The 27871-nt window shown below is 41.6% G+C and overlaps 1 protein-coding gene across 1 annotated transcript in view; it reads right to left on the bottom strand.

Moving 5' to 3' along the window:
- The window catches only part of PDIA5 (protein disulfide isomerase family A member 5), a 97417-nt gene that overhangs the window by 39981 nt on the left and 29565 nt on the right, over window positions 1-27871 (bottom strand). Inside the window, exons 6-11 of the mRNA XM_021526076.2 lie at window positions 22758-22850; window positions 21452-21512; window positions 17801-17868; window positions 13208-13299; window positions 13032-13103; window positions 8521-8657 (exon numbers count right to left, since the gene is read on the bottom strand). Of these exons, the coding sequence (XP_021381751.1) occupies window positions 8521-8657; window positions 13032-13103; window positions 13208-13299; window positions 17801-17868; window positions 21452-21512; window positions 22758-22850 (523 nt within the window). The remainder of the gene's footprint in view (window positions 1-8520; window positions 8658-13031; window positions 13104-13207; window positions 13300-17800; window positions 17869-21451; window positions 21513-22757; window positions 22851-27871) is intronic.

Raw genomic sequence — 27871 nt, forward strand, 5'->3', positions numbered from 1 at the left:
GTGCTCTGGCAGCTAATCCTATGTCACAGGCTGAGTCACTCGGTAAGGAGAGAGGGAAGGCAATAGTAATGTGAGAAATGAGGCTGCAAATCCCCAAAGAAACTAATGTTCCCTTCACACCACCTGCCACACATTCACATGAAGCTTTTATTCTGATTGGTATAGCCTTTGCAAATGTCTTCTTTAATAGAGAAAGTAATTGCTCCCAATTGGAGGTGAGCATACAGCAATGCATTTTGAACAAACCTCCCAAATTTCAGAACTCCCAAATATACACATTTTGTCTCCTTTCCTTCTTTCTTTACTTCTACCCTGCATTCTGCTCAACACCCACAACTGCTACCAAGTAAGTTATTCAATGTACACACTGTGTCCCCAGAACAGCATCATGCCACAGAGCAAGTTGAGATCCAGCCCAAAGGCAGAGCAGCCCAAAATACCCCACATTTGCCATTCTCCCTGTTGTGACACTGACCCAGAGCAAGTCAAGGCTCCTCCCTTTCAGTCCTGGCATGAGCTGTAACCAGGTTGCGAGTCATCAGCTCCAGCCTCGATAATCTTGTCTGAGCTCTGTGCTCGCCCAGTGGCAGATGGGGTTTCCTAAACTTGGGGGCCAAAAAACTGATGTCTGCCACAAGCCAGGGAACACCAAAGGCGAAGTCCTACTTCCTTCACGTTAATCAAGACTGTGCAGAGCTTATACACCTTCCATATCTCAGTTCCTGCAATACTGGAGCAGCTTGCAGTCTGGCCTGACTTGCTAGATGAAACGCCCATGCAAGGTGAAATGTTATCTCCACTTCACAGGTTGGAATCTGACAAATATTTAGTGACTTGGGTCGTGACTCTACAAATCAAAGCAAAGCAAAGCACTACACTTCTACATCTCCAGGCCAAGGCTATCGCTTTTATCACTGGATCATCCTCTTTATGACCATACCTTGCTCAAAGAGCATAAACTGCTTCAAAGAGACAATAATCCCATATGAACTGTGTGCTCCAGTATCAGAAGACTGACAAAAAAGAGACAATGGTATCAGTCATTACTGTCTTTGCTCCTTCCATTAGATATCATATCAAGTTTTATTGCACAAGATAATTATCAGGATTCTTATACTCTTCACATTCCCATTTATATTAAGTACCACTAAAACCCATATTCATTTTTATTTTTAGATCCTTGAGAAACATGAGTGGTATTGTCATTAAAGGAAAAATCCATGTCAGGTTCTTAATTTTCCTGGTTTGCTGCCTTTCCAAGAACTTCGATTTTAATGTGTGATTAAATCTCTCTGAAAATAACTTCTGTGATTAGTTTAATGAGACAGGTCACTGCACTGGCAGGTCACTTATGCTGAACTGTTTACATTCCCTAAGATTTTTGGTGATATTCAAATACATGTAGTATCAAGCAACATCTTGTTGTAGACTTCCATGCTTTTAAATAATGTAGAATCCAGCCTAAGTGTCCCAGACCTCCTCTCTCTGAAATCAACAGTCAGGACTTGCTCATCTCAGTGGAAGCAGATTCTGAAGCCAAGAATGCACCAATTTCTAACTGGTTTACGTGAAGAGTGTATCTGCTCCAGAAGCCTGCCAGAAATGCTCAGCTGAGAAGTACATACATACAGTGCACAGAAAGTTGGCACAATTTATGCTTGTACAGGGAAGCATTTTATTATATATCCCATTAAAAACACACTAAGGCAACATTAAAATTAGGAGCCTATGGGACATAGAGAGTCAGGAAACACAATTCTGAAATTGAAGCACATCTTTTCTCTTCAACAATCTGTCCAGACTCTGAAACAGCAACACTCATCATCTGAGTGCCCTTACACAACAATTCAGTTTTCAGTGATGTGGGCACTGCAACAGCCCACCCTGATTGGAGCATCTGCATTGCTCCACCAAAATCCCACCAGAGACAGGCACTGCATGTGACCCATAGAAGAGTCCAGAAAGTCTGACTTGTTCAAAGCTTTCTCTAATTACTCTGAAACAAAGAGAACACATTCACAGGGTCTGGTGGCCCACAGCAAGCACCCTGACACACAAATGTCTCCTTTGTAGCTTCCTATGGGCTAGTACATGCACCTGTATCATGGGGATATGGCATCTGACCAGATTCCAGATGTACAACCTGCTTTACATACTACAAACTTCCAGTAATCCAGACCTGCACAGGTGCACCAAAACCAGCTTCTCACTGTGTGCCTTTATCTCAGAGGTTCTATGTCTGAAGGCAGATGCCAAAGGCTCTCTACATACCCACTGAAAACAACCAACATTTTACTCTGAAAACCAGAAATGTCATATATGACAGGAACAAATGAAAATAAAAGGATGTTTCCATCCACATTCATTGCTGCTGGATGTCTGGATAACCCACAGGCCTTTAACCTCTACTGAAACAACTGTGTTGGTTGACATTTAAAAAAAAAAATCTTTGATTGAATCATGAATTAGCATGGAAAAACTTTATTTATTTATAAATAATATAATTTCTTTATTTATCACAGGCTGCCAATGTTAGGCTGCTGCTGACCTATGCTAGAAAAGCCATTTTTTTCAGACTGCAGAGTAGATTATTCTTCAGCCTTTTCAACTCGTGGCCTTTCTGTTGATGCTGCCAATAGACAACCCAATTAGAGCTCACAGCAACATAGCTTGCTTTCAGAAGGAACCAGTGGGGGTCTGAAAGGGAGACTTATTTATTTATAGTTGTAAAACATGGTTTGAAAAAATAGATTTGATTTTGTGCACACATTTTGGTTCATATTTAAAGTGAGCGCTGGATTCCTGCATCCCAAGCTCACCACATGCAGCAGTAAGAAACAAGGCCATGGAAACCAGTGGTGGTGAGCTGGCAAGGAGAGAGCCAAGTTCACTACTTGGTTATAAGCTGAGGCTTTCTTGTACTGGACTAATTGGTTGGGATTCTTAATAATGAGTTCACAAAGTCGCTTAAAACCTGGGGTTTAAATGCACTGGGAGGGAGGAGGGAAGGAGTGAAGGATGTGAAAAGCTGTTTTTCCAAGCCAAATTGATAAAACCACTCCCTGTGCAATTAAAACCCTGAACAGCTGAATAGCTGACTTTGGAAAGCAGCAACTGCATAATTTATCGGGTTGGTTTATAAAGGGAGAGAAAATAGCTGAGGACAGGAAAGGAATTTCATGGACATTTCAACAACACATGAAAACTGTGGTGCACTTTATCATTTCAAGGTTTATTTTTGCTGTCTCTTCCACTGGGAGGAAGCAAGCAAAGGTCTGTTAGGCTGCATTATCCCTGCTTTCCCTCTTTATCAATGGAGGAAAAACCACAACGGCTCCAACATCCTACTACAGATATTGACTTTTTTCCTACTTTAAGTCCTGCAATCAGCTTATAGTCTCTGAAGGAGCCCTGTGAAGAGGACTGGAAGAACGCAGGTTTAACCTGAATTTAAGCTCGCATACAAAGAAGAATTGTTGCAGGAAAACATTTTAATAGCTTAATCCTGTAAAAGCAAATGCACACTCATACTAACAGTACAGCCAAAACACATTTTTGTCCTCTGTTTGTTACCTCTGGCATCAGTACTGCACCGTGAACTTTGCTCTGGCTGATGGGGTATGAGAGAGGGTAAAGCAGCCCCAAGCAAACATCAGGGGTGACTGACTACAACCACCAGCCAGCATCAGAGACTCCTCAGATCCGCACCTGCTGAGGGTACAAGGGGAGGATACAGCTCACAGTGGCACCAGGACATTATTTAACATCCTAAAATTCTGCATGGAGCTGCAAGAACAGGTATTCTTTAAAACATTAGCAGTGTCACTTGTGTTAACAAAACATAATGAAAAGTAACTCCTGTGCATGAACAGCAGACACTTCCAGAAAATATTCCTGAGTTGACTTGAATTTCAATCCTGGACTTTAAACACCTTTCAGTGGCATTTGAACTGACTTATCAGTGACCTGCTTGGGCTCATTTTGTGACTGAGATGTGATTTGGAGAAAAATGCTGAGGAAAATGTAGAAAGGATAAATGTGCAGGGGTTTTATTGCTTCAACAAAACAGTCAGAAAGACTGCAATCCTCACTAATTTGGCAAATATTTTGGACAGAATTATTTTTAAAATTGCACTGGACTCAGCAAACAGTTTGTTGAGGAAACTGCAAACACAAACAGGGCTTTATTTTTCATGATCAAGGGACTCAGGAGCATTTTAAGTCCCAGCGAGTCCCCATGACACTAAAGCCTTTAACAACACTTGACTGGCAGCATAGCCCATATTTAGAGACATTCAGAACCCAGCTGTCATCTTGGGCATCTAAATAAATCGATCAGCTGTAGGCACAGACATTAAGAAGCACATACAGACATGGAGTCTTTATTCTCATTGCTAGCAGAAGCTTATCATAAGCAGCAACAGTGCCTTTAGTTATGTTATAGTACAGAAACAACTTTGGTTGCTGCAATAAATCCTTTGTTATAAACGCAGAAATAGAGTCTATAACATAACTGCTATCTCAAATCACCAAATACAATCAGAGTTAAAATGCCAAATTCTTTGGGAGAGAGGGCCCTTTCTTTGTTCTTTTGTACAGTGCACAAGAACCCAGTTTTTGGTTTTTGGGTACAACAACACATTGAAAAAACATTTTAGATGTCTGCAAGACTCCAGTCTGGATATAACTAAGCTCACCACCAGAAATTACGAAGTTTCAGCAAAATACTAAAGTAAGGAGCACAACTTCACACCCTTCACAGATGGCTGGGGAGGAGAGTGTCTTCAGAGCCTGACTGACTGGGTCACTGTTTACCTATGCTAAATATTCAGATTTATTGAACATCCTCTTAAAGGCTTTATAAAGGAGTTTGAGAAGGTTAGAAATCCTGCTCTGTGTCCCCAGTGACCTGTGAAATGAAAGCAGGATGAACTCATCCTTCCCACCCACACTCACGTTGCTCAGGGTCTGCAGTAACAACCTGCAGCAGCACATCATCTGCTTAATGGTTGTGATAAATTACTGCACAAAAGGGATGGTGTCTCTGATCCCAAGAGATGGAAGTTGCATGCTGCAGACTTTCCCGATGTGAATAAAACACACTAGCTGCTCTCCTTGAACTACTTAGTTATGCTAGGCAGCACTTAAAATGCTGCCATGTCCTTGGGCTAGTAAGTGCAACTGATTGTAAATAATTACAGCGTGTTCCTCAGGAATGATCATTAGTAGCCGCAGGCATGGAGACCCAAACTGGCCACATCCATCACAGTGCCTAGTGGTGCAGTTCACAGGTATTTACCTGGGATGTGTTTGGTTCAGCTGTATCTTCAGCAATGGGGGCAGGGGGTAGATAAAAAGCTGCCAATTTCCCCCACATCTTTTCATACTACACTCTGTTAATGCACTGGTCGTCTAAATATGCAATTAAAGCATCACTGAAATAATTCTCTTCTAGTAAAACAGCTCCTCATGTATGTATGATGGTTTGGGCTGGGGTAGAGTTCATTTTCCGCACAGTAGCTGGCATTGAGCCATGAGCTGGATTTGTGCTGGGAACAGTGTCGATAACTCAGGGATGTTTTAGCTATTGATGAGCAGTGCTTACAAAATCCAGACCTCTTCTGCTCCTCACCCTATCCCACCACAAGGAGGCTGGGGGTGCACAAGAAGATGTCAGGGGACGAAGCCAAGACAGCTGACCCCAAATGACCACAGGGATATCCCAGACCATATGGTGTCATGCTCAGCACATGGAACTGGGAAAAGAGGAAGAAGGGGTGATATTTGCAGTGATGGAATTTGTCTTCCCAAGTTCAGCATTATGTGTGATAAAGCTCTGCTTTCCTGGGAATGGTCAAGCACCTGCCAGTCAATGCAAAGTAGTCAATAAATTCCTTGTTTTGGTTTGCTTGTACATGGCTTTTGCTTTTCTTATTAAACTGCTTTTATCCCACACACCCATGACTTTTCTTGGCTTTACCTTTCAAACTCTCCCCCAGCCCACCATGATGGGGCAGCTGTGTGGGGCTGAGCAGTTGCTGAGGCTAAACCACAACAGTGTGCCAAAAAAACTCCAAGTCACATGTATGCTGCATGGTGAAACAGGAGTTTAAGTACTTGTAGCTAATTCCAGGCCAGTGCTGAAATCCCCTTGACTACTCTTAGTTACACAGAAGTATATCCTGTGTTATGAGCTTTTTTATAGATGTTTCAACTTTTTTTTATTATTATTACATTTTTAGAAAAAACTTACTCAGCCTGAGCTACCAAGGTTAAAATAAGTAAGATGCTCACTGGTTTCACCACTTCTTTTACTGGAATAATTTATCTCCTAATATTCATAAGGTGACACCATTAGCACATTTAAGAAGTGCTAAGAGAAGAGCTTTTAATCATGGAGATAACTGTTTATGATAGTTGTCTGTCATTAATTAGTTTGCAAGCCTCAAACTCCCTGCTGAGGATGCTCAAGAGAGGATTCTTACCTACACACATCTTTTACACATGTACAAGCTGGATTCTGCATGTATCACCATTACCACCTGAATGTAAATAAAATGCCCCAAATATTCGAGTTGCATTTCAAATTGAGTTGTTCTGGCAAGGAACACCCTTCATCCCAATTCTGAGCAGCTGGAAAATGTTATCAGAAGATTGTGACAGCCCAATTAAGTCATTTGATTTACTTTTAAAACAGCATTTGCTAAAGTACTGCTGTACTTTAGTGCAGAATGCCCCGTAGTACAAAACACACCTCTCTGGAAGCATCCCTGTTCTAAAAATAGGTAATGCAATATTGTTACTCCTAAAACTGTTACCTGTGTTCTTGAAAATACTAAAAACACACTAAAAACTGAACAGAATCCTACTGAGACTTAAAACTAACTTGAACTTAGTATAAAATTTGATTGCAGTTGTATGTATTAATCTATTTTTAATCTGGCTTCCTAAAGGAGTAAGTTTTGCAGGGCCAACTGTTGATTTCTTCCCCCTCTTCCTCCTCCTGAATACATGACCAGAATCCTTTGCCCATTTACAAACTCAAAAGAAGGCAAAGCTTTAAAGTACTACTAAGTGTGAACACATTGAGAGAGTATAGACACTTCTCCCATGTCATTGTGCAGGGAGGGGGAAAGAAGGGAGATTTAGGAGTTGAATTTGTGCTTGGCAGCAGCTGCTAAACAAGCACGCAGCTGCCGAGGAGCAGCAGCCCATGCTGCCACTTGCACACCAGGGTGCAGGGAAATCTGGGGAAGGAAGGATTTGGGTAACGAAGGATAACTCCTGAGCAAAGCAGGCCTCATCAGTTCTGCTCCTTGTGTTTTGGGTTTCAGACCAGGCGCTCATCTCCGGTCCCACTTTCATTAGTACAAATAATCCAGGGAACACAGTGACAGAACAGCAGTCAGTCCCCTGCTTCAGTGGACCAAATTCTCAGACATTTCATCAGGCAGAGGAAATTCATTATGGTATGTTTTTCAAATAAGTCTTATGAGCAGACCTTCAAAAAAGGTATTTTGGAGCTAACTCCTACTGACTTAAAGGAAAGCAGGATTTCAGCCTCTGTGCCAAGACCCTCAGCTGTCAGTACACAGTCTGCCTCCAGAGTCCTAACCTTTAAATCTATGCACTTGAAAAGGAACATCTCACCCAGGTACTGCTGCCAGAACAGCAGCAAGAGGAGACAGAAGCTGTGTGTCATACAGTGTAGCAGATTCAAACCTGAATTGTCCATCACAGACACAAATAATTTTAAGAACCAGATGTGTAGCTGAAACAAGTTACATCCACAGTGAACTAAGAGGTTAATGCACTCTTCCACCCAACAGCATACAGGAAGGCAGTGTGGCTGGAACAGCTTCCTGAAGGCAACCCACTTCATTTTATTTGTCAAGCTAAAACCTCAAGTCATGGAAAAGATCAGTTCAATGCATTCTCAGAAGAAAAATAAGCTGTATCACCACCAACTCTGCATTAGTTATCCAAAGTCCTGGGGTCTTTCTAAACTTAGGCCTAGTTTTGGCATAGTTCGCCACAATATATAATGACAATCACCCCTTACATTGCCAGAGAAACTGCAGCAGAGGAGTGAAAATGCTCAAAATGACATAGCAGCAGCCATGGACAAGAACCCACGAGCTCAGGGCTCTCAGGTTGAGTTCGTTGTTCAATCAACCAGAGTTCTGCTTTGAAAGCAAACAATACCAAAGAGAAGTTGAAAATGGGAAATCATGCTGTAAAGTGATGAATACCCGGACTATTTAAGCATCATTACACTCCTCAGTTATATTTTGACTCAGCCTACAAAGTTATCAGTGCCTCTTCCAGAGGCACATCTCCATCCTAAATGTGAAGTCAGCAACTTCACAAACATTTCATGCTTTGTGTATTTAACAATCATCACAAACAAGAAAAGCCTGGACTTTTGATTTCATGGTTATGTGAAACTCCCATGGAAAAACATCACTGATTTCGTTAGCAAGCATTTGGCTCAGAGTACAGAAGAGAAAACAAACTCACATGGTGCGTGGAACATCACTAGCACAGATGAATGATCTTTTATAAACTTGTCGAAGTCCTCATCGGTCAGGTGATAAACTACATTTTCTTCATCTGCCCAGGGAGTCTCTGGAGCCTGTGGCTGAGGTGCCTGTGGGCTACAAGACAAACAGACACAGCTTAAAGGCAGCTCTCTGGTGCTAAGCAGTCATCTTGGCAAGTCAAACTGTAAGGAACCACTTTGTGCAGATGTTCACACATGTCTGACACACCAACCCTACTGACCAGCTTCCATAATTGCACCCATTCAGAACTCACAGGCACTGAAACACAGATAAAACTGAAGGAGGAACAAAAAAAATCTGCAAGAAGCTCCTGAGGACAGATCAGCAATGGAAGGGGATGGAGTGAGGAGATAACTAGACTGCTTGGTTATTACATTATAGAAATCAAATGCATTTTCTATTACTCTTTTACCCTCCTCAGCAGGATGCTCCCTTTCTCACAGCATTCCCACTTTGTAGTTCACAGGAGTCATTGCAAATGAAAGAAAAAAGCAGTGAGCAGAAACAGCCAATTTAACCCATCACCTTGGATACTGACAGCATGATTAGGTCCAGCAGAGAAAGGAGGAGCAGTGCTAGGACCATGAGCCAGCTACACACACCATTTCCCCAGGAATACATGGTTTTACCCTGCACAGATCTTGTGAGCCAGGGAAGCATCGTTATGTCCTCACTCTGCAGTGGACTTGCAGGCCTAACTCAGCAAAGACACTCAGCTCTATGCTTCACCTAAAAGGCAAGTGATGAGTTCTACCAACATCACTACAATTCACTTGAGTTCAACTGTCCTTGATGGGTCAGAGCCACAGAGACTGCTCAAAGACATGGTGGCAAGTCTGGAAACTGAACCTAAGCTCCTCTGCAGCTCATCATCCCAATAAACAATTGTTTTTGGCTTTTATTAATGCACATTAAAAAGAGAATTTGGCAGCTGTGAAATAAACACTGCTAATTGACATTCTCTTTATTAAAGCAGTGTTCATGGAAAAGACACCCAAACATATGAACACTGGGAGCCAGACTTTGAAGCTATTTTTGTCAGTTGCAGTAATGAGTCCAAACCCCCCCAAATTCCCCAAATTCTTTGGCAAAGTACATGACTGGATGTGACCCCATCTCTGCTGAAAGCAGATTTACTATTTTTGATTAAAACCTATTATTGTGTTAGCTGCCTGGAACAAGGAATGGCAAACAGATGATAACTCTTTTATCCTGCCTTACTCATTTCTAGGCTGAAAGCCTAGTTTGATTAAAAAAAGCAGTAGAGATGCACAGATTCAGATAGCAAATTCTGTTGATGTAAGCAATAGGTGTGATCCCAGAGTATTAAGCAATCCATGTAGAACTGTGATGCACATCTCTGCTGCTGCTTCTGTGATAAACAAACCAAGAAGCAAACACCAAAGTGAAAGGTTGGAGCTGTACCTGGCCAAGCAGCCCAGAGAGCAAATCTGCAGGTATCCTGGCAGGGTGAAGGCTTTCCAGCAAACACCATGACACTTAATGGATTTGGGAGCTGGATTGAGTAGGCAGAGCATGATGAACATGGACACAGTGCCTGCAAAGCACTGGGAGAACATGGTGTTCAGCAGGGCCTGGCATGACCTATTTCAGTCAGGAATTAAAGCAGGGCACGGGATGTTTATTCAAATAGACTAATTTAAAATGCTGTGCATGCTAATGAGCCTACACAGGAGGTGGCAAGAAACACCTCAAGGCCTGGAGAAAGCAACAAGCAAAATTTAACATGTCATTTAACACTGAGACAAGGCACACCCAACACCTGATTAGAATGACAGAAGTCCAGAAGAGTTATCAAAAGGTAATTCAATTGAGAGTACAGGACAAGTTCTTGATTTAACAAAGTAGCTGATGCTAAGGAAGGGCCTGAGGGGAATCTATAAAAACAGCAAGACAAACTAAGCAGCTATTGAAGGCAGCAAGAAGCTGCTGGGCTTGCCTACCACTCAAGCTGATGCAGCTGTGTATCAGGCCTAACAAAAAAACTGGTATGTACAAAATAGCATCCCTATTGTGTTGGATTAAGGCTGTGTGATGGTTCATCTCTATTGTCACATGAAAACATCTGAATCTCCATAACACAGTAGCCAGTGCTTATTATGAAGAAAGGTGAAGTACCTGTAAGACTGATACATTAGCACACTTCAGCATAAGAAAGAAGTACCTTTAAGAAGAAAAAAAAAAAAAAAAAAAAAAAAAAAAAAAAAAAAAAAAAGGTGTTGGAGCCCTCCAAACTAGCAGTCTCCTAGCAGTTCTTGTCCTGAGAGGAAAAGCATGGACAATTATTTAAATAATTCTAACTTTCGTTAAGTTATATCATGTTCTCCTCCACAAATGAGCCTAAGATCACTCACTTTCAGCACTTTACCAGTAGTATTTAGAGGGAAAAAACCAAGAAGACGGGGAGAGAAAGCTGCTTTTCTGCAGAGTGTACTTATAGTCCACACATAATGGGCTATTTCCTGTGGTTCAATGTCTGCTGGATTTGCTTCCAAGACTCTACAAGGACAGCACATGCATGCACAGTATAAAAATGCATTTTCTTTCCTTGCCATGGCCCTGCGATGCCCTGGTCCTCAGAGTAACATTTTGTACAAAAGCAACCTTTCAATATTTTAATAGTATGCTATTCTGAAACACAGCCAGTGCACCCTACAGCTATCTCATTGAACTCCTTGGCTTTCCTAAAGCCCTTGCCATACCATTTTGATTACCTGTACTGCAGATTCCTCAGAATAATATAATATTATGTATGTAGCATGTTTACCCTATATGCAGTTTTATTAATAATTTAATTGATTGCAATTTAAGCATCAATTACTAGCAAAATATAAGTACACATAGCTAGTCAATGTGGTTTCCTTAAAGGTTGCACTTATTACACAAAACAGGGGCACAAGGCTGCTGCTCAGATCATCTTTTGGGCAGCTAATAAGCATGCACGAAGTGAGGACAAACAGCTGTCTTTAGCTCTGGACTGCTGAAGTATCAGCCAAAACCCACAGTGGCTTGTTAGCAGAGATTATCATTGGAAAGAGCTTGCAGCTGTTCTGCTTTCCTCCAGTAGCTGTGTTCACTTGCTGTCACAGCACTGATATAAAGGTACTGCATATTGCAGGGATTATCTGGATATTATGTGGGCAGACAGGGGGAAAAAATACCCCAAACAGCTAGTGTTTCACATATGGTAGCCAAGAGATAACCACATCCTTGCAGAATTGAGAAGCATAACAAAGTGCAGGTGATTAAGCCATATCCTTGCTCCAAGGGCTCATCATCTTCTTCAAATTCCTGGAGTTGCCATCTTGATCACTCACATTTGAAGACTTAATTGACTACACAAGGCTTAATTCCTCGGGCTGAATTCCTCTCTTTGAGCCACTATCCAGTACTTACTTGCAGTGTTTGTAGCCCCTGATGCTAACAGGATACTGCTCTAGCTTCATTTGTGGGTTCCAAATCCTGAAGCACTCAACCTACTGCTGCTGGAGACCCTGGGCTACCTGCAACCATATGCACATCCCCAGCATAGCCCCACTGTACAGCAAAACACATTTATTCTGAGCCAATTTCGCTAAGCTGTGCTATTACAATAGTTTGCAATACTGTTCCTCCCATGGGTTTGTTTCTTTTCATTAGCTTCATTTCAGTATTGTTTCCACAACTGCAGCAAATGAGGGAGGGTTACAAAGATGACACCATGCCCAAGAGCCTGGGCTCACTGCAAATGGGATTTCTCCACCACCAGATTATCTCAGCTCTTTTCAACTGCTCCATCAGCTTCACTGACCACATGGGGATTTGCACCAGTTGAAGAGCAGCCATACACACACACTTTTCCTGTATGTCTCTGAACTGCTAGTTCCATAGGCTCATTCAGCCCCCAAAATGTTTATAACTGCAAATAGCTCTCTTTAGGTAGAACAAGGTGCTTTCTACACTTTCATGTCATGACAGCAAACACAGATGTTGTAAAAGTGAGTACCCATCCAGGGTGCCTTGATCTTCAGTTTGTTCCTGCAAGACACTTCAAAGGCTTCAACTAAAGGCTGATGAACCAACAAGAACTGCACACTTGGTATATACACTTCTAATAACACAACAGAAGTCAAACCTTTTGCAAGGTATTAAGTTCAAGCACCCAAGATCACTGGAAATTTAACCTGGCATTTTCAGCCAAGCTGAGATCTGTGTATCTGCATTTATTTTAGTCCACAGTCAGCCTCCTGTTACAGACAAAATGCAATTGTGAAATGCAAGGCATGCATGCTAAAAACCAAACATTAGTCAATCTCTCCATAGGAGCTTAGCTGATCTCAGCGGGGTAGTTTTGTTTGCTCTTCTGAGCAGAGGGAAGGAGGGAGAGATGTCTGTTCCTAAACCATTACATTCTGTAAATCATGAAGAGTACATAAAAGGTCGAGTGCATGAAGTTCAATGCCTTACTGTTTCAGCCACTCTGCGATATCTGCTGCGGTAGCACCGAAGTTCTCAAAGTTGAACAAGAACTTTCCCTTCCTGTTAAAGCAACAAAACAAGGTTCAGTCCTGGCCCTAAAAGATAAAAACACTCAATTATACAAGAGTGCATGATTTCTAAAATAGTTGCAAAACATAACCGACTCGAAATAGCAGATTGTAGGATATCCCCGGACATTGAATTCTTCCTTTATCCTTTCAAATTCAGCAGAGTAAACATTCATCCCCGCAAGAACCTGGAAAAACAGAGCATAATCTTACTGATCCTTACAATACAGCAGGAACATCACACTGTTTGTTTGAAGATTTAAGTAAAACCTACTTCAATCTGGGCAGATTCTGATTTCATTCATATAGCTGTCAAAGAAGGGGCTCTCTCTAAAAGGCACTGAAGTTTTTCTGATTTTGTGCAAGGGGAAACAGAACAATACTTGAGTCTAATCCAGAGAAAACACACAGCAGTTAGCATGTCACCTCCTTATTGCTCTGGAAGCATCTCTGTTTCTTTTTATTCACCCACTAACAGAAATACCTAAAGGGAATTCTTTCAATTGCAGCACTTGTGCTCTGCTTTGCACATTTGGATTTTAAGCTACAACTAGATTTTTTTCCTCCTCTGCAAGTAGAAAAAAAAAAAAAAAAAAGAGTTCTTAGTTCATATCCAAACATTAAACAGGACACCAGAAATTCTACCCTCAGCTCTCTAGTTTCCACTCCAGCAAAGAACTTGTCTATGTCTAACCAACTTGTCAATGTCTAACAAACTACAAGCATTATCCCAGTTCAAAAATGCACTTACTGAATGACAAAGGGAAATCATCATGACTTTGATGTGAAAATAACACATGCCCTATTTCTATGAGCTCAGGAAATAGCACATGGCATTTATACGCTCTAAATATGTTAACTTAGATAGGACAGGGTATAATGAGTTAAGAATTAACCTGTCGTACAGTCTTCAAAAGAGAGGCACAGAAGCACAGTAGCTTTTCAGTCACACAAAGACCTGTGTGTCTCTGAACTCTAGTCCCATAGGCTCATTCAGCCTCCAAAATGTTTATGTCACTGTTTATATCAGCACATCAAACATATATCACAGCACATTAAACAAAAACTCTCTCCTCCCCACTCTTCACCTTTATCCTAATCCATCCTCCATCTCAACAATCCTTGAGCTTCAGTTCAGGGCTCCTGTGACTTACACTGTGCACCCTGTGACCTACTCTGTTCCCTGTCCAAATGTCTTCCAAATATTTCTGACATGAAAATTGGAAGATGGGATTGAGTCCAAGTTTTTGTGGGTGTGCAATCCACACAGAGGCCATTCTGCTGTCAAACTTGGACCCAGCAAGTTGCTGAGATACCACTTCCTGATTAACTTAGTTTAACGGCATTGACGGCTTAAATCATTTTAGCAGCAGGGTCTTAATCCAGCCCTCTCATCTTTCCCCTCTCCAAAACCAGGATTTTCTCCTTCCAGCTGAAATACCACATCAGAATTTAAAACCATGTTCCTGACTGCAGCAAGCTGCAGAGACCAACCAAATGTGCTCAGAGCCAGCATGAAATAAATCTTAAAGCAGAAAATCCTCATTTGAAGGTCAACCGTTCCTAAGAATGTGTTGGAAAGTCACAAAAACATACTTTGTTTTCTCTTCCCTATCCTAAGAAAGGATAAATTGAACAGAGGAGAGTATAGAAGTAAGGTTGGTTTATACTTGCTGGTCTAGTCTTCCACTTTGAATTTTCCTTGTAGTTCAAACAACTGGACTGACTTAATTCATTTGAGATTATCTAGACTCAATTCTCCCCTCTCCTTATCCTCCACACCACCACCTAAAGACAAGTAAATGCAATAGGATCAAGATACAATGGTTGCTTTATAAAGCAAGAACTAGTTTTGTTAACTAATTCCCTAAATAACACCAGCCTACTAGATTCCACTTTTGCTGTGAACTTTCAGAGGATTTCCTATGATTTAAATGGGCATTCCTGGCCATCTCAGACAATTTCACTGTGTCCATCTAATGGTGATTGATAAAAGTCAATAACTTGGATTCATTCTGGTGTTCATTATGTTATATAAAGCATATTTAGCAAAAAAGGTTATTACAATGGGATTTGTTTTAATGACAAGAATAACAGCTTTAGCTGGCCAATAATCACAGAATTATGAAATATCAGGCTGCCAGAGACCATTAAAACACACCTACTGCCCAAAGCCAGGGCCCTCCTGCCAGACATTTGGCCATTTGCTTTTTTAGCAAACGACTGAATGACCCCAACTTCAATTTAGGTCCATTACCTCTTGAAATGACCATTGCAGAAACAAATATCAGTTTATTCCTTCAACCTCTGCAGTAACACTTGACATATTTCAACACTTATCTGTTCTCCAACAAGCTACCTATAATCTAAACCAACTCTGAACCTTTCCTAGCTGCCCAAGTATTTAGAGTTTCTGACTGTTCCAGTTTAGTTGTGACCCCCCCCTTACCCTGATTCTCAATTTTCTTGATGGGATTGCTCCAAAACTGGTACCTTACAGCACCAAAAAAAATTTTAAAAGAAAAAAATAGAAAAGCACCAAAGGAGGAAAGTACTTAAGCATATTCTCAAATTGGTCTTTACTGAGCAGAGCATTCTGGCACACTCACGAAATTCATGGGCATTAGGGAGATGGTGAATGGTTTGCTAATATCCAGTTCCTCCCTGCTCTGAGGTGATAGTGTCAGTCACTCACCAGAGCCCAGCCAACCTTCTAACCACAGGAATCTTTCCTGCCAAGGATAAAGAATATCCATTTCTGTTTTGGAGCACTTTTTCCTTCTGCACTGGGTGCAATGGAATTGTAAGATATAACCATAATATAAACTAAATATGCCACCCTGCCTTCCTCTCAGTAACAGCACTGGGACAACAACCAGTCCCAAGGGAACACAGCAGCCAGTGACAGGTACAGTTCACCCACTTTTATGACCTCATCAATAGGCAATACTGTGCTTAATTTTCCTGCTATATAACAGCAATAATCACTTTTCAGCCTGACACATCCTGACAGCTAATGACAGGTCAGATTAAAAGGCCAAACCTTCAGCTCATCCAAACCACTCATAAACTTTGCAGACAAGTCTGATCTGGAGGTCAACATCACTCTAAGGCACTCTATGAATAATTTATGATGGGTACAGCACAGTTAACTTTAGAAATGGCAAGCTGTGTACACATCCCACTCAGGAAGCTAATTGGGTCATATTTTGAAAAACAGACCAATTTTTGAGAAAAACATGGGTGGCAGTGGCATAACTGGACTTTCCTCGGAACTGATTCTGCACCACAACTCTCTACTGCAAGGAACTGTGTCCCAGCCCTGTCACTCAGCTGTGCAGGATCAGCCCGGATCTATAGAAACCATTTCCAAGTGAGGAAGGAAATACTCAAACCAGAATAGATCTAAATTATCTGGTCTGAATTTAATAAATGAACTGCACATGAACAAGGAAGGAATAACTGCAGCAAAGTGTTTGTGCAACATGCCTTCTCTCTGGGACTGTCTCTATAGGTGATGGCTTTACCTTCCTAATCCCTCTCACCCCACAAAGTACTGCCATGCAGGGCAGGAGTACCTTCCCAAAGGCAGCAACACATGCTCCTCTTAGGGGAAATGGCCTTAGAATGCTGCCTGGCTTGACAAAAACACTCTTGAAAATATCTTCTAAGGCTTGTGCCATATCCTAAATAAATCTGACTAACTCCCACTCATTCCAGCCCTAAGCAAACAAGGATTTAAAGAAAACACTTCTGAAAACAACTGGTTCGGAGAATGTTGGGCAGTCTGACAGCACTAGGTGGTCACGAGAACAAATGGCCAGAGCTGCCCCAGCAATGAACTGCAGTGCTTCATCTTTTCCTCACAAGGAAACCTGTAAACAGAGCAGTGAATGATCCACCAGGCAGGATCAGAGCAAATCCTGCTACAGCCGTGAAACAACAATCCTATTTCTTCATCCTTTATGTACTCCTGGCATCATATCAATCATATGTTAAGCACATTATAAAACCTCAACTAGACAGGTGCTTTTGACTTGCTTACAGAGATCAATACACCTTGTAACTACAGAGGGGTAACTAAATTACTGTGAAATCTGTACTTTATTAGAGTCAAAACTTACTTTTGTATCAATGCAACATCAGCTTTGACAGAGCTACAGTTAAACTGTAAGCTTCTACTAATGCTGAGTGGCTGGAGGTGACCAGTAGCTTATGGGAGGGGGACTTCTCTCCCACAACACTGTGATTCTCCACTAAAAAAGTGGATTAATATCTGCTATGAGGTCATTCATCCCTGACCATGCTATAAAACATCAAGCCAAAATCAAACCCATTAAGGCAAATACTTCTTTTTTTACCAAAATGAGCTCAGAAGGCCTAAAAAAATCACAAATTAGAAGCAAAACATGAATCAACATAGTATCAGAGCCTCTATCTCCATGGAAAAAACTATAGTGGATATAAAGGGCAAGGGACTTTGCATCTCATTCTCTAAAGTTTTAGAAGAATAAAAACCAAGAGAAAATCCTGAAGAGATCTGGATCAGAGTAGTTTAATTCTATTTTATTTCAGCTAGCTTAAAAATGGATCATTTTGATTTTGATAAATATTTGTCGATTTATATACTTTAAAAAGAAGTGTTAAAATTATTTTGAAATGTCATATAAATTGCATTGTCTCACTTACATATTTACCCTTGAGTTCTGTGGCTGCCTGCTGATAAGATGGCATCATTCTCTTACAAACACCACACCCTGATAAAAAATAAATGGTGTAAGTAATATGTCAACAACTCTATTCAACCTCTTCTACAGTATCTATCTTCTAAAGCATATGAAGCAATATTTTCTCTTTAAAAAATTAAACAAAAATTCTTTATCTGCTTCACTAAATCATTATTAGATTACTAGTTTCTAAGGATGTTACAAGCCTCTTTTTTGCACATTCTTCATGTTCTTAAATTTCATATTCATTTCTCATCCTGGTATGGAGAGAGTAAAACCATCTTATATTCCTCAGGCTCTGAGCTGAGCCCAGAGGAGAATACAAGATGAAACACACATATCAAAACTCAACAGAAGATGTCATAATTGTGAACTCAAAACGAAAAGCTTTCTGCATTTCTGGTCTTTCAAGGGTCAGGGGAAGGTACTTTGGATTCATACCAGCTTAACAGGGCTTTGAAATTAATTTGAGACACATTTCCTAAACACAGCATACAGACATAAAGTGTTAAACAGTGCTCTGTTAATTGAGCAGACATAACTCAGAAGCAACAGCCCTTGTAAGATACAATAATGCGCTGTGGAAAAGACAAAGGGTGAGTGAGGAAGACCACCAATGTATAGTTGGAGTGTGCTGATTGAGAGCTGCTTGATGATGCTCTGCAGTGCTAATCAGATTAGCAGTAAATCACCTTGTAAGCAGCAGTTTTCACCCCTGCCAAGTAAAATCTGTGCATGCAGATGGGAAGGGGCAGGAGTGCAGACAGCATGGAATAAAGGTAGCCAGAGCCAAGCACTCCAGACACTTATTGTGGAAACTCAGTCCACCACAGGACAGTAGTCAACATTTCTGTTCAGGTTAACAGACAGAGTTTTGACAATATCTTCCAGAAAAGAGGAACAGATTTTACAGCCACTAGTTTAGCATCGCATCAGCATGCCTGGAAAAGAACATCCTTTCATCTGATGAAGGAGAGTTCCTGTTTCTGTGGTCTTTCCATCTTTGATCTCTCCACTCAAATTGACAATGAGGTTGTTAAATAAGGGCTGGTCAAAATGACAATGTCTTGGTGGGCACAGACCACACATTTAAGGCCCGCTGAGGTCTTGCAGCTTCATCCAAACCACTGGACAGACATCAAACGATATGAGCTGGCAAACAACATCTTCTGAATCCTTTATTTCTTCTCTCCTCAGGAGCCTCAAGCCCTTAAGTCCTGCAGCAGATTTCCCTATCTTCCCCTCCTCACTCTCTTACTGCTCCCTGAAGTACCTTCTAGGGCACAGGCACACACCAGCCTCCTCCACCCAGCCATCACCCCACCATCCTCCTCTTCCCAGCTCTGCTGCTGCCTCAATTTGCTGCTCCCAAACCCATTTCAGTACACCCTCTCCTGTCCTCATACTTCTGGGTTATATTTTTCAGGATGCTGCCAAGCCACATATACACCTCAAGAGGCATAAAAGGGGAACTTAAAAAACTCATTTTCTTCTGCTCTTTCTTCTTGTACTTTTCTCAAAAGGGAAGCTTAATTAAATACAGATTAGTCTTTCCACTAGTTAACACCTACATTTTAAAGCCTTGTTTTCAATCCTGTTTATAAACAGCTCCTTTTATTGCCAAATCCAGACAGTCTCCTGCAGGAGTCTTCTTTGACAGAGTTAACTACCAATCTGAATGCCTTCAAGTATACCTAATATTTCATCTTTAGTGCTGTCTGACTTTCTAATATAGGCATGAAAGTACAGTGAAAGGTCTGCAAATGGCAGGTAATATCTTCTGAGGAAAGCAAGCCTTTTCTTTGAGTTGTTTTACCCAGACCAACCATTCCTGAAATATTAAAGTAACTACATCTATGTCTGTAGTTGCATTCATCTCCCTCTGCACTGGTACCTAATGAAAGAGCCCATTTCCTATCAATCTGCCACAATTAATCTAAAGCCCCTGCTTCCAACAAAGCAGAGAAATAAGGCAGCTGTCTTCCCCACAGCCTCCCAGACAAAGCTTGTGATGTCCTCTCGTGCCAAAGACCTCCCTTAGAAGTAACAAAAAGCTGAATTTCTGTTAGTGACCAGTCTTCATTTGCTGCTCCCAGTTAAGAAAGGTAACACATTGGTTACTGTATGTAACCAATAATTTCATCTGCCCAAAGCCCATATTTTATTGCAACTGCTGGATGTATTCTGTCTCCAGAAAAAGGAGCAAGAAAAGAAAATTTGGACAACAACCAATTCAGAAAGTCTTGTGTGTTAAATAAAAGATGAGGGAGTTACAAACTGAGAAATCAGAGGAAAAAAAACCTCACAAGTAGACTTCCTTCACAGCAGTTTCGAAAGCATCACAAGTATTACAGCACGGAAAACTAGCAGGTGTTTTGCCACTTCAAAGAAGAGAAACTGGAAGGAGGAGGGTGTCTGGGGGAACGGTTCAAAGAGAACGAAGGGTTAGATAAGGCACATTTCAAAAAGAGGCTCAGTTGTGGAAAACAATTACTCCTGATAGAGGTAAGCTGTGAAAGCACCGTGCAGCCCAACTCTCCCCGAAGGGACGATTTACAGCAGAGCAGCTGCATCACCTCCCGCTGATCCAAGGCTGCAGCTACTGGGAACAGCCACACACCATGCCAGGCCACACAGGACCACTGCAGAGTCTGAAGGCACAGAGCCACAAGTGATTTAATTTAAAGAAAAATCATCCTCTTTGTGATGAATCAAACTAAGTCTTGGGCAATTTTGGCCATCTTGGCAGCCTTCAGATGAGAATAAAAAGGCAGACTGGCGTTTCAGGCAGTAAGTACAAGAGAAAATACACTGAGAAACACCAGATAATGTGGCCATGGGACACAAGTTTTTAAAGGGAATCAGACAGCAAATTGCTTGTGGTACCCAACATCAACTTCCCTATCAGGGCACTGCTGGGAGGCATTCCTAGTTTAGGTCACACATTTATTCTCTTCTCATGGTTTCCCTGCTTCCTGAACTGAGCAACAACTCAAGTGCAACACAATCTTGCTTAAAAGAGCTGGAAAGCTTCTCACATAGCAGTCACCAGGAAACACAAAAAGGCAGCTGTTAAGTCTGCAACATTAAGGAGCAAGTAGCCAATGCAATGACCAGATAGCAGCAATACAAGATCAAGGTCACAAAAAGAAATTGAGAGACTCCAATGTGCTCTCCTCTTCCTGAAACCCCACTCCCCTTTGAATTAGCCGTGCCCACAAGGGCAGGAACATGCAGGATGCCTCTGGGATGGAGCAGAAACAATAGTCCTGCACCTGACAATTGCAATGTTCCCTCTGCCTGCAGCACACAGATGTTCTGTGCACTACAAATCTAGAAAGGACAACAGGTAACAAAATTATAGAAAGTGGCTGCTTAAAAGAATATTGAGCAAGAACCATCATGACAAGAGAAAGAGACAAGACCAGGGTACAAGTGATGGACAACCAGGGAAAAACTGAGGACAAACAGGCAGAACAACACAAGGTGCTGAATGATAAAGGTGGCACAAGATGGTATTATTAGTGAAGCACAGGTGAAGCTTCTAGTCAGACTTGAACATCTCTCAGTGGAGAAGGGGGAAAGAGATGGCAGGACATGCTGGTCTACTTACATGGGGCATAGAACATCATCAGTAGGGGCTTGTCTTCCTTCTTCAGAAGCCTCCTCAGTTCCTAGTGAATGAACCAAAGAAAATAAAAAATCACACTTATACTCAAAGACACCGTACTACAACTTTAAAAAATGAACGTATATATTCATACAACACAGCCTTATTTATCTGAGGCTCATCTTTCCTAACAGACAAGACCTATTTTTTTTTTCCTTGTTCAATTTTAACTTGAAAGAAGATGACAAAATTTATTATACATTCAGCTATCTGCTGAATATCCTAGACCAGTATCTTCACTGTTAATATGTGGATGTTCCATGGTTTAGTTCATTCTCACCGCAGAATCTCTACCTGAAAAAACTCTTTCTTCGCTGACACATCCAAAATCCATATTGCAATTCAAAAAGTCAGTAATAACAAAACAAGTTCAGTTTTCACACTATGAAACCTTGCCAAACCTACGAGATGCTACGCGAAAAGGATTTTTCAGTACCAGCATGATAGAAAAAACTAGATGAAGTTTTCAAATCGAATGCAACCCCTGGAAGCCTTGTAATAGAGTACAGAGGGTGAACATTAAAAATTAATCTTCCTACAAAAACTGAATGTCAGAATAACCATTTCTAATATTAAAAATGAAAGCCAGAAAATTGAAATAGCCCTTTACAAAATACCAGCTAGAGTCCAATCAATTAAAGTTTAAAAAATCTATAGACTCGAAAACTAATATAAAAGACCAAGTTGATTATATCAGAAAAAACATGAGTAACTGGTGGGACTGGATTTTTAAGGTAGTTTCATCACATTCACTGCTTTCCCACTTAACACGGAGAGGGACAGTTCCTCTACCAAGTTAAATCCCTCAAGATCTGGATCCCCTTTCCTCCTGCTTCACACTTTCTAACCTCAGGCACATGAGGGAACCCAAGGTTTAATGACAACCTGCAGTTTGAAGAGCAGCATTTTACCTCCTACTTGCATAATGCAGCAACTGCACTTGCAAGCTGCTCCAGTTCCCTGAGACAACGAGAGCTGTGCCCCCACACCATCCACAAGCTCTGACACTTGCTGTGTAGCTGGCAGACTGAGGTCACAACCACATGCAGGACAGAAGAGGGCAGGAAGCACAGGTCTTTACAGCCATCACAACCCAAAAAATTTGTCAAATCACTTCAAAGAGGCTGGGTACTTTAAACTTCCCTTCCAAATAAACAAAATAATAGTGTTTCACTAAGAGTTAATACAAACATACACACTCCATCCCATATATTTATAAAACAACAGAACATCTATCCAGCTAATGTACCTTTTCACTGTCGACATGCACAATATCTTTGGCTTCAGGATCTTCCTCCCACAGTGGAGCACCTTCTGGATCCTTGAGAAAGGCCACCATAGACTGCAATAAACAGGGGGGGAAATCTTTTAAAGAAACATGGATGGAAATCATGAGTCATCCAATCTCAAATCCATACTGTGGTGTAAACCCCATCCAATTAGTGCCTTTGATTTTCTGCTCATATATTCATCTGCTCTAATGGAGATTAGCACAACTCTCCTGTTGCAGAACCAAGTGATCCATGGGTGTGTACCTTCCTCATAACTGGTATTCCAACTTAGCAGTTCCCACTCCCACTATAAAACTGGGGAAAACAAAGTGGAAGTGGACCAGCACACAGAGAATAGCTTCAAGGACCCTTCAGAGAGCTCTTTCAATGGTACTAGACCTTCCACACAGAGTCCCTAAGTTAGCAGGAAAGACTTCTCTTTATTCAGAGGTCAGGCTCCCATGCCCTTCACAGTATCTGAGTAACAGCACTAGCTGGAGGGCACATTGATACTCGCTGTGAGCAAAAGCAAATGAACACACAGATCAAACTGCTCATTTGGTCAAAGGAAGAATAATCCACCAACAGTCCCCTGTGTGACCCACCTACTGAAAAAGTCCATTGAATGCAATTTCAAGTATGAGAATAGGAAGCAAATGTGACATGAGAAGTGGGAAATACAAAACCCTAGGATTCTGCAGCTCCCACATTCAACAAACGGAGTATACCTGCACACACACTTTGTAACTGCTTTACCTGACTGACATGCAACCAAAAATCCCTTTCAGCAGATCACAGCTATTCTGTCTTTACCATAAGGAAATAAATACACTCTGACAGCTTTGACTTCAACCCCAGCCTGAAGGAAACTCCAGCCCTCCTAAATCAATGAGATACTTTCCATGGATTCTAGCAGTCACACTACTCCCCGTTTCCAGCTGGACATGCAAACACAGGCTTGATCACTTTCATTCTCAGATGTCTGTGCTTCAGGAAACATAATACCTGGTATTCCATGTTCATTCACCACTCAGAATGCCCCACTGCTTTCTCTATGCCATTGCTTGTAGGTTTGTGTCCATTCCCATACAGGATCTCTGCCACACCAGTAACACAGTGAGGAGCTTCCTTCAGTGTCCCATCACTGGAACGGTCACAGAGACATTTCTGCTGCTTGTCTGCCTTTGCTGGGGCTGCTGCGGTACAACATCCCAACAGAGAGGAGAGCTTAGCTCATTTTCCTGCCTCTCAGTTGGTACTGCAAGGCTTGGGAGGAATCAGAGCTTACAGCAGGATCCATTTATTGCATTTATGTTTCTGTCTGCTTGCACGGCTAATACTGAAAAGATTTGTCTTATCACAAGAGGCAGCATGTATCAGTCACCAGACAGCAACCAAAACACTTAATGTAGAGTAAAAAGGATCTAATGGGTGAGGATGACAAATGGTTCCAGAAGAAATTTGTTTTACAGTGGCATTATCAGGGAAAGGAGATAGGAAAAACATATAAAATCAAGTAATTTACAATGGAGTTACAATACAAAAACCTGTCGACTTAGAGGCATTAACATCCTAAGAAGACTAATAATACATGGGGAAATAAAGATGAGGACAAAACAGAGAGATGTTCTACCTTTAGGACAGCTGCATCAAGTTCTGCTCACCCTCAGCATGCACAGACCTCAACTACACACTGGAGAGGAGAGAGGGGTGAACATTTTGAACAGCTAATGAATGTAATTGACTCTCCTAGTTTCAAGAATTCCTGCATGCCAAATTCAGTCATGTAGAAAAAGATGTGGTTAGAGGATGGGGGATTAAAGAGATTTAATTCATCCAGCCTCTCCCTCTCAGCCAAGACAGAAAAAAATTAGATGTGTAATGTCTTCTGGCAGGAGCAGGCAGTACATTGCCTTGCCCTCAATTCTTCATGCAGTGAAGAGAACTTCTTCTCTTGCTTCAAACAGGGAAGAATAACACCCAAACAAACCACAGGACTAATTACAGAAAATTAATGGTCCCCAGGCTGCTGTGTTAGAGGCCACAGCAAGGTCCAGGGCACAGCAACCCTGGTGCTGCAGAACCAACTCTGCTCCAGTCCTGCCCTGCTATGGTCAGGACCTGTTTTGACCCCATGGCATGGACAGAAGCACCATGGGCTGTAACCAGCTGTGCCAGCTTTGAACCTTAAATCTCCATTCAGCAGCATACAGGACATGCTTCATCCAGCACATGCTGCTAAAAATAAGTTTTAACAGGAAAGCTGATCCATAATCATATACATGGACCTATGTTTGAACCTGAAAGAAAATATACACAAACATATCCTTGTGCTTTTCATTCCTTTGAAGTAGCATGCAGTAAGGATGCTAATAACTAGACCTGCCTCAATTTCACACATACACTCGTTACAACAGCCAACTTGAAAAGGATTCAGGGTTCAGAGCAGGACCAATTTATTGAGTTAGTCTATTCCCCTTGCTAGTACTAAGCAGATTTATACTTCAGCAAGTTCTCTCCATTTTAGAAGGGCAAGACTCTCCCCTTATACTTTATACTCCAGAAAAGGCTTCAACATGTAATAAACACAGCCTGGATACTGGCATTGTGGCTCTCTTGAGAATTAGACATCATGTAGGGAAAGCAACATGTGAACAGAGATTCAAGGTAAGATCAAAGACTGACCTAAGCTTAGGTCTTCAACAGCAGATGACTACAGCTACTTGAGGAGAAGAAAGACTAGTACTTACAGTTCTTACACAGCTTACACTGGCACATGCTCTCAATTTCTGGCAAAAAGAAATTAAGTTTATGGACTCTGCACCAGCTGTTGTATACAGACCTCTGTGCTTTCTAACTACTAATGGATCTACCTGTTATGACTATCTAAAACTGTTTTTCAGACTCCTAAGTTCTTGGCTTTCACAATGTGTAGCTACAGGTTCCATTTTTTTTTTTTTTTTTTACATTGAAGTTATTAGTTTCAAATCAACCATCCTAAAATGCCACTGCTTGCCCTCAAATTTGGAGAAAAAAGAAGTAATCGCTCCCTTTTTTAAGCTACTCACAATTACAGAAATATCAAATTCTATTGGAATTTCCTCCAGCTGTCCTTTTTAGTATTGTGAGAGATTAGTTTCTCACAATATAGCCCTTCTGCAAAGAATTGGAAATAAATTTTTTAAACTATTCCTAATAATTTTGCATCACTGAATTTTGTTCTCTTGCCTTCTATCTCCCTTTCCTAGATACCCCAAACAGCTCAGATCATAATACAGGTCTCAGCAGCAGGAGGTTCTGACTGACAAGCAACTTCCCCCTACTGTGAACATTGAGCTATCCTTTACTCCTCATTTTTCTAACAGTGAAACCACAAGGGCATCTCTGCTAATTACATAAGGATTTAGTTACTTTAAGAAATGAAAAGCTTTTCTAAAAACCTGAGTACACTATCAGCTGGATCAGCCACATGTATGAAATTGCTGATTACTCCAGAAGAATCCTTTTACAGTTCTTCAGAGCTGCGTCCATCATTGTCCAAAATGTCATACATATATTAATATGTCTACTGGATGTCTGGAAAGAAGATCCAAGTTTTATTGCCACAAGTTTGCCGAATGATATGAAACAAATCCTTTAATCTCCCTGTTCTTCACTGTGTCCACCTGTCCATAAAATGAGCATGATACCCTATGTAATTGTGTTGCTCTGCTGCTCTCTATTTGTATGTACTGGGTGACTCCTGAGAAACACAGCTGAGAGAGAGAAACAAAGGTCACTGGCCCAACAGAAGAAAACAGGGAGAAATGGAACAGAGGGAGAAATAGAGAAAATACCCAGGCAGCTGTGAGCAGCAGAACAAGCAAACAGCTGAATTATTTGATCACTGCCCAGGTCTGATCCACTGTCCAAGCTGTAAATCATTAGTGGCTGGTTTCACAGGGGCAGTTTAATTGAGAAAGACTCCAGCCCCTAGAGTGAGGAAGCTTCAAAATCCCTCTTCCACCTCCACTGGAATCCCACACTCCTGTCTGTGGGATGCTGCTTTCTTCTTCCCAGCAGGCAGGGCAAAAGGGAAGGGTGAAATGCTCATCACAAAACAGCTGAAGGAAGAAACTATCTGGTTCCTGTTGTGCTATGATTGCCTCTCAGCCCAATGCTCCCTGGAGCACTGCAGGTGCTTTCCACTTGATCTGATCTGTGAGGAATTGTCACAGCACTAATTCCTGGTTGCAGCACTTTATGGAGGGCAGGAGAGATGCATCATGTATTGTTCAAATCACCCAAATTTAGTCAACTAGCAAGTCTCCCTTAACCAATCGCCCACCACGAAGGAAAAAAACAATCACCAGCTGCAAATCCTCACTAAGTACAGAAGCTGGTTTAGGCAGCTGCTGACTGGGCTGGGTATTTAACATTGCCCTTCCTAATGCCAGGCAAGATTTCTGCTGCAGGAGATGGGAAGATATACAGCCCTACCCTTCCCATCTCAGGTAAATCCTGCATCACAGCCTCAAGTGAAGACTGAATGAATTCAAGTTGGGGCACACTTCCAAGACAATCCCCCATCAGATACTCTCCAACTCCGGCTGTAAAAGCAAGGTCCAGAGCAAGTGCACTTAGGAACAGCCACTCTGGCAGACTCTGGTTCCCAGAGCATCTCACACAGGCTTTCCTTCCTTTGCCCTGAGCAAGCCAGAAAGGGGAAGTACATGGAATTATATCAGCCTGGGGGGATGTCACTAAGGCTTCAAAAGACCAGTGACTGTGCAGAGCCTGGGTTTGCTGGAGGAGGAAGAGAAACATGAACTGGGCATCAGAGCAGGACAGAAGATTTCTGGAAGCCAAGTCATTGCCAGGCTCCTCATGTCAGGATACTCACAGCGCTTCAGCAAGGCTTTGCAAAGGAAAGCTGCACACTTCTTGCCTGACCACTGTACTTTCAGTCCACCATTCCCACAATCATCTGGATCTACAAATTCATATAATGCCTCATGCCTTCTCTCTTCCCTTACCCACAGAACGTTGCCTTCCGTTGCTTTATGTCAAAATTTACCAGAAAAGAAGAAAGGTAATTTTATACCTGATGCAC

This window comes from Lonchura striata, chromosome 8, assembly GCF_046129695.1.
Source record: "Lonchura striata isolate bLonStr1 chromosome 8, bLonStr1.mat, whole genome shotgun sequence".
NCBI classification, from domain to species: domain Eukaryota; kingdom Metazoa; phylum Chordata; class Aves; order Passeriformes; family Estrildidae; genus Lonchura; species Lonchura striata.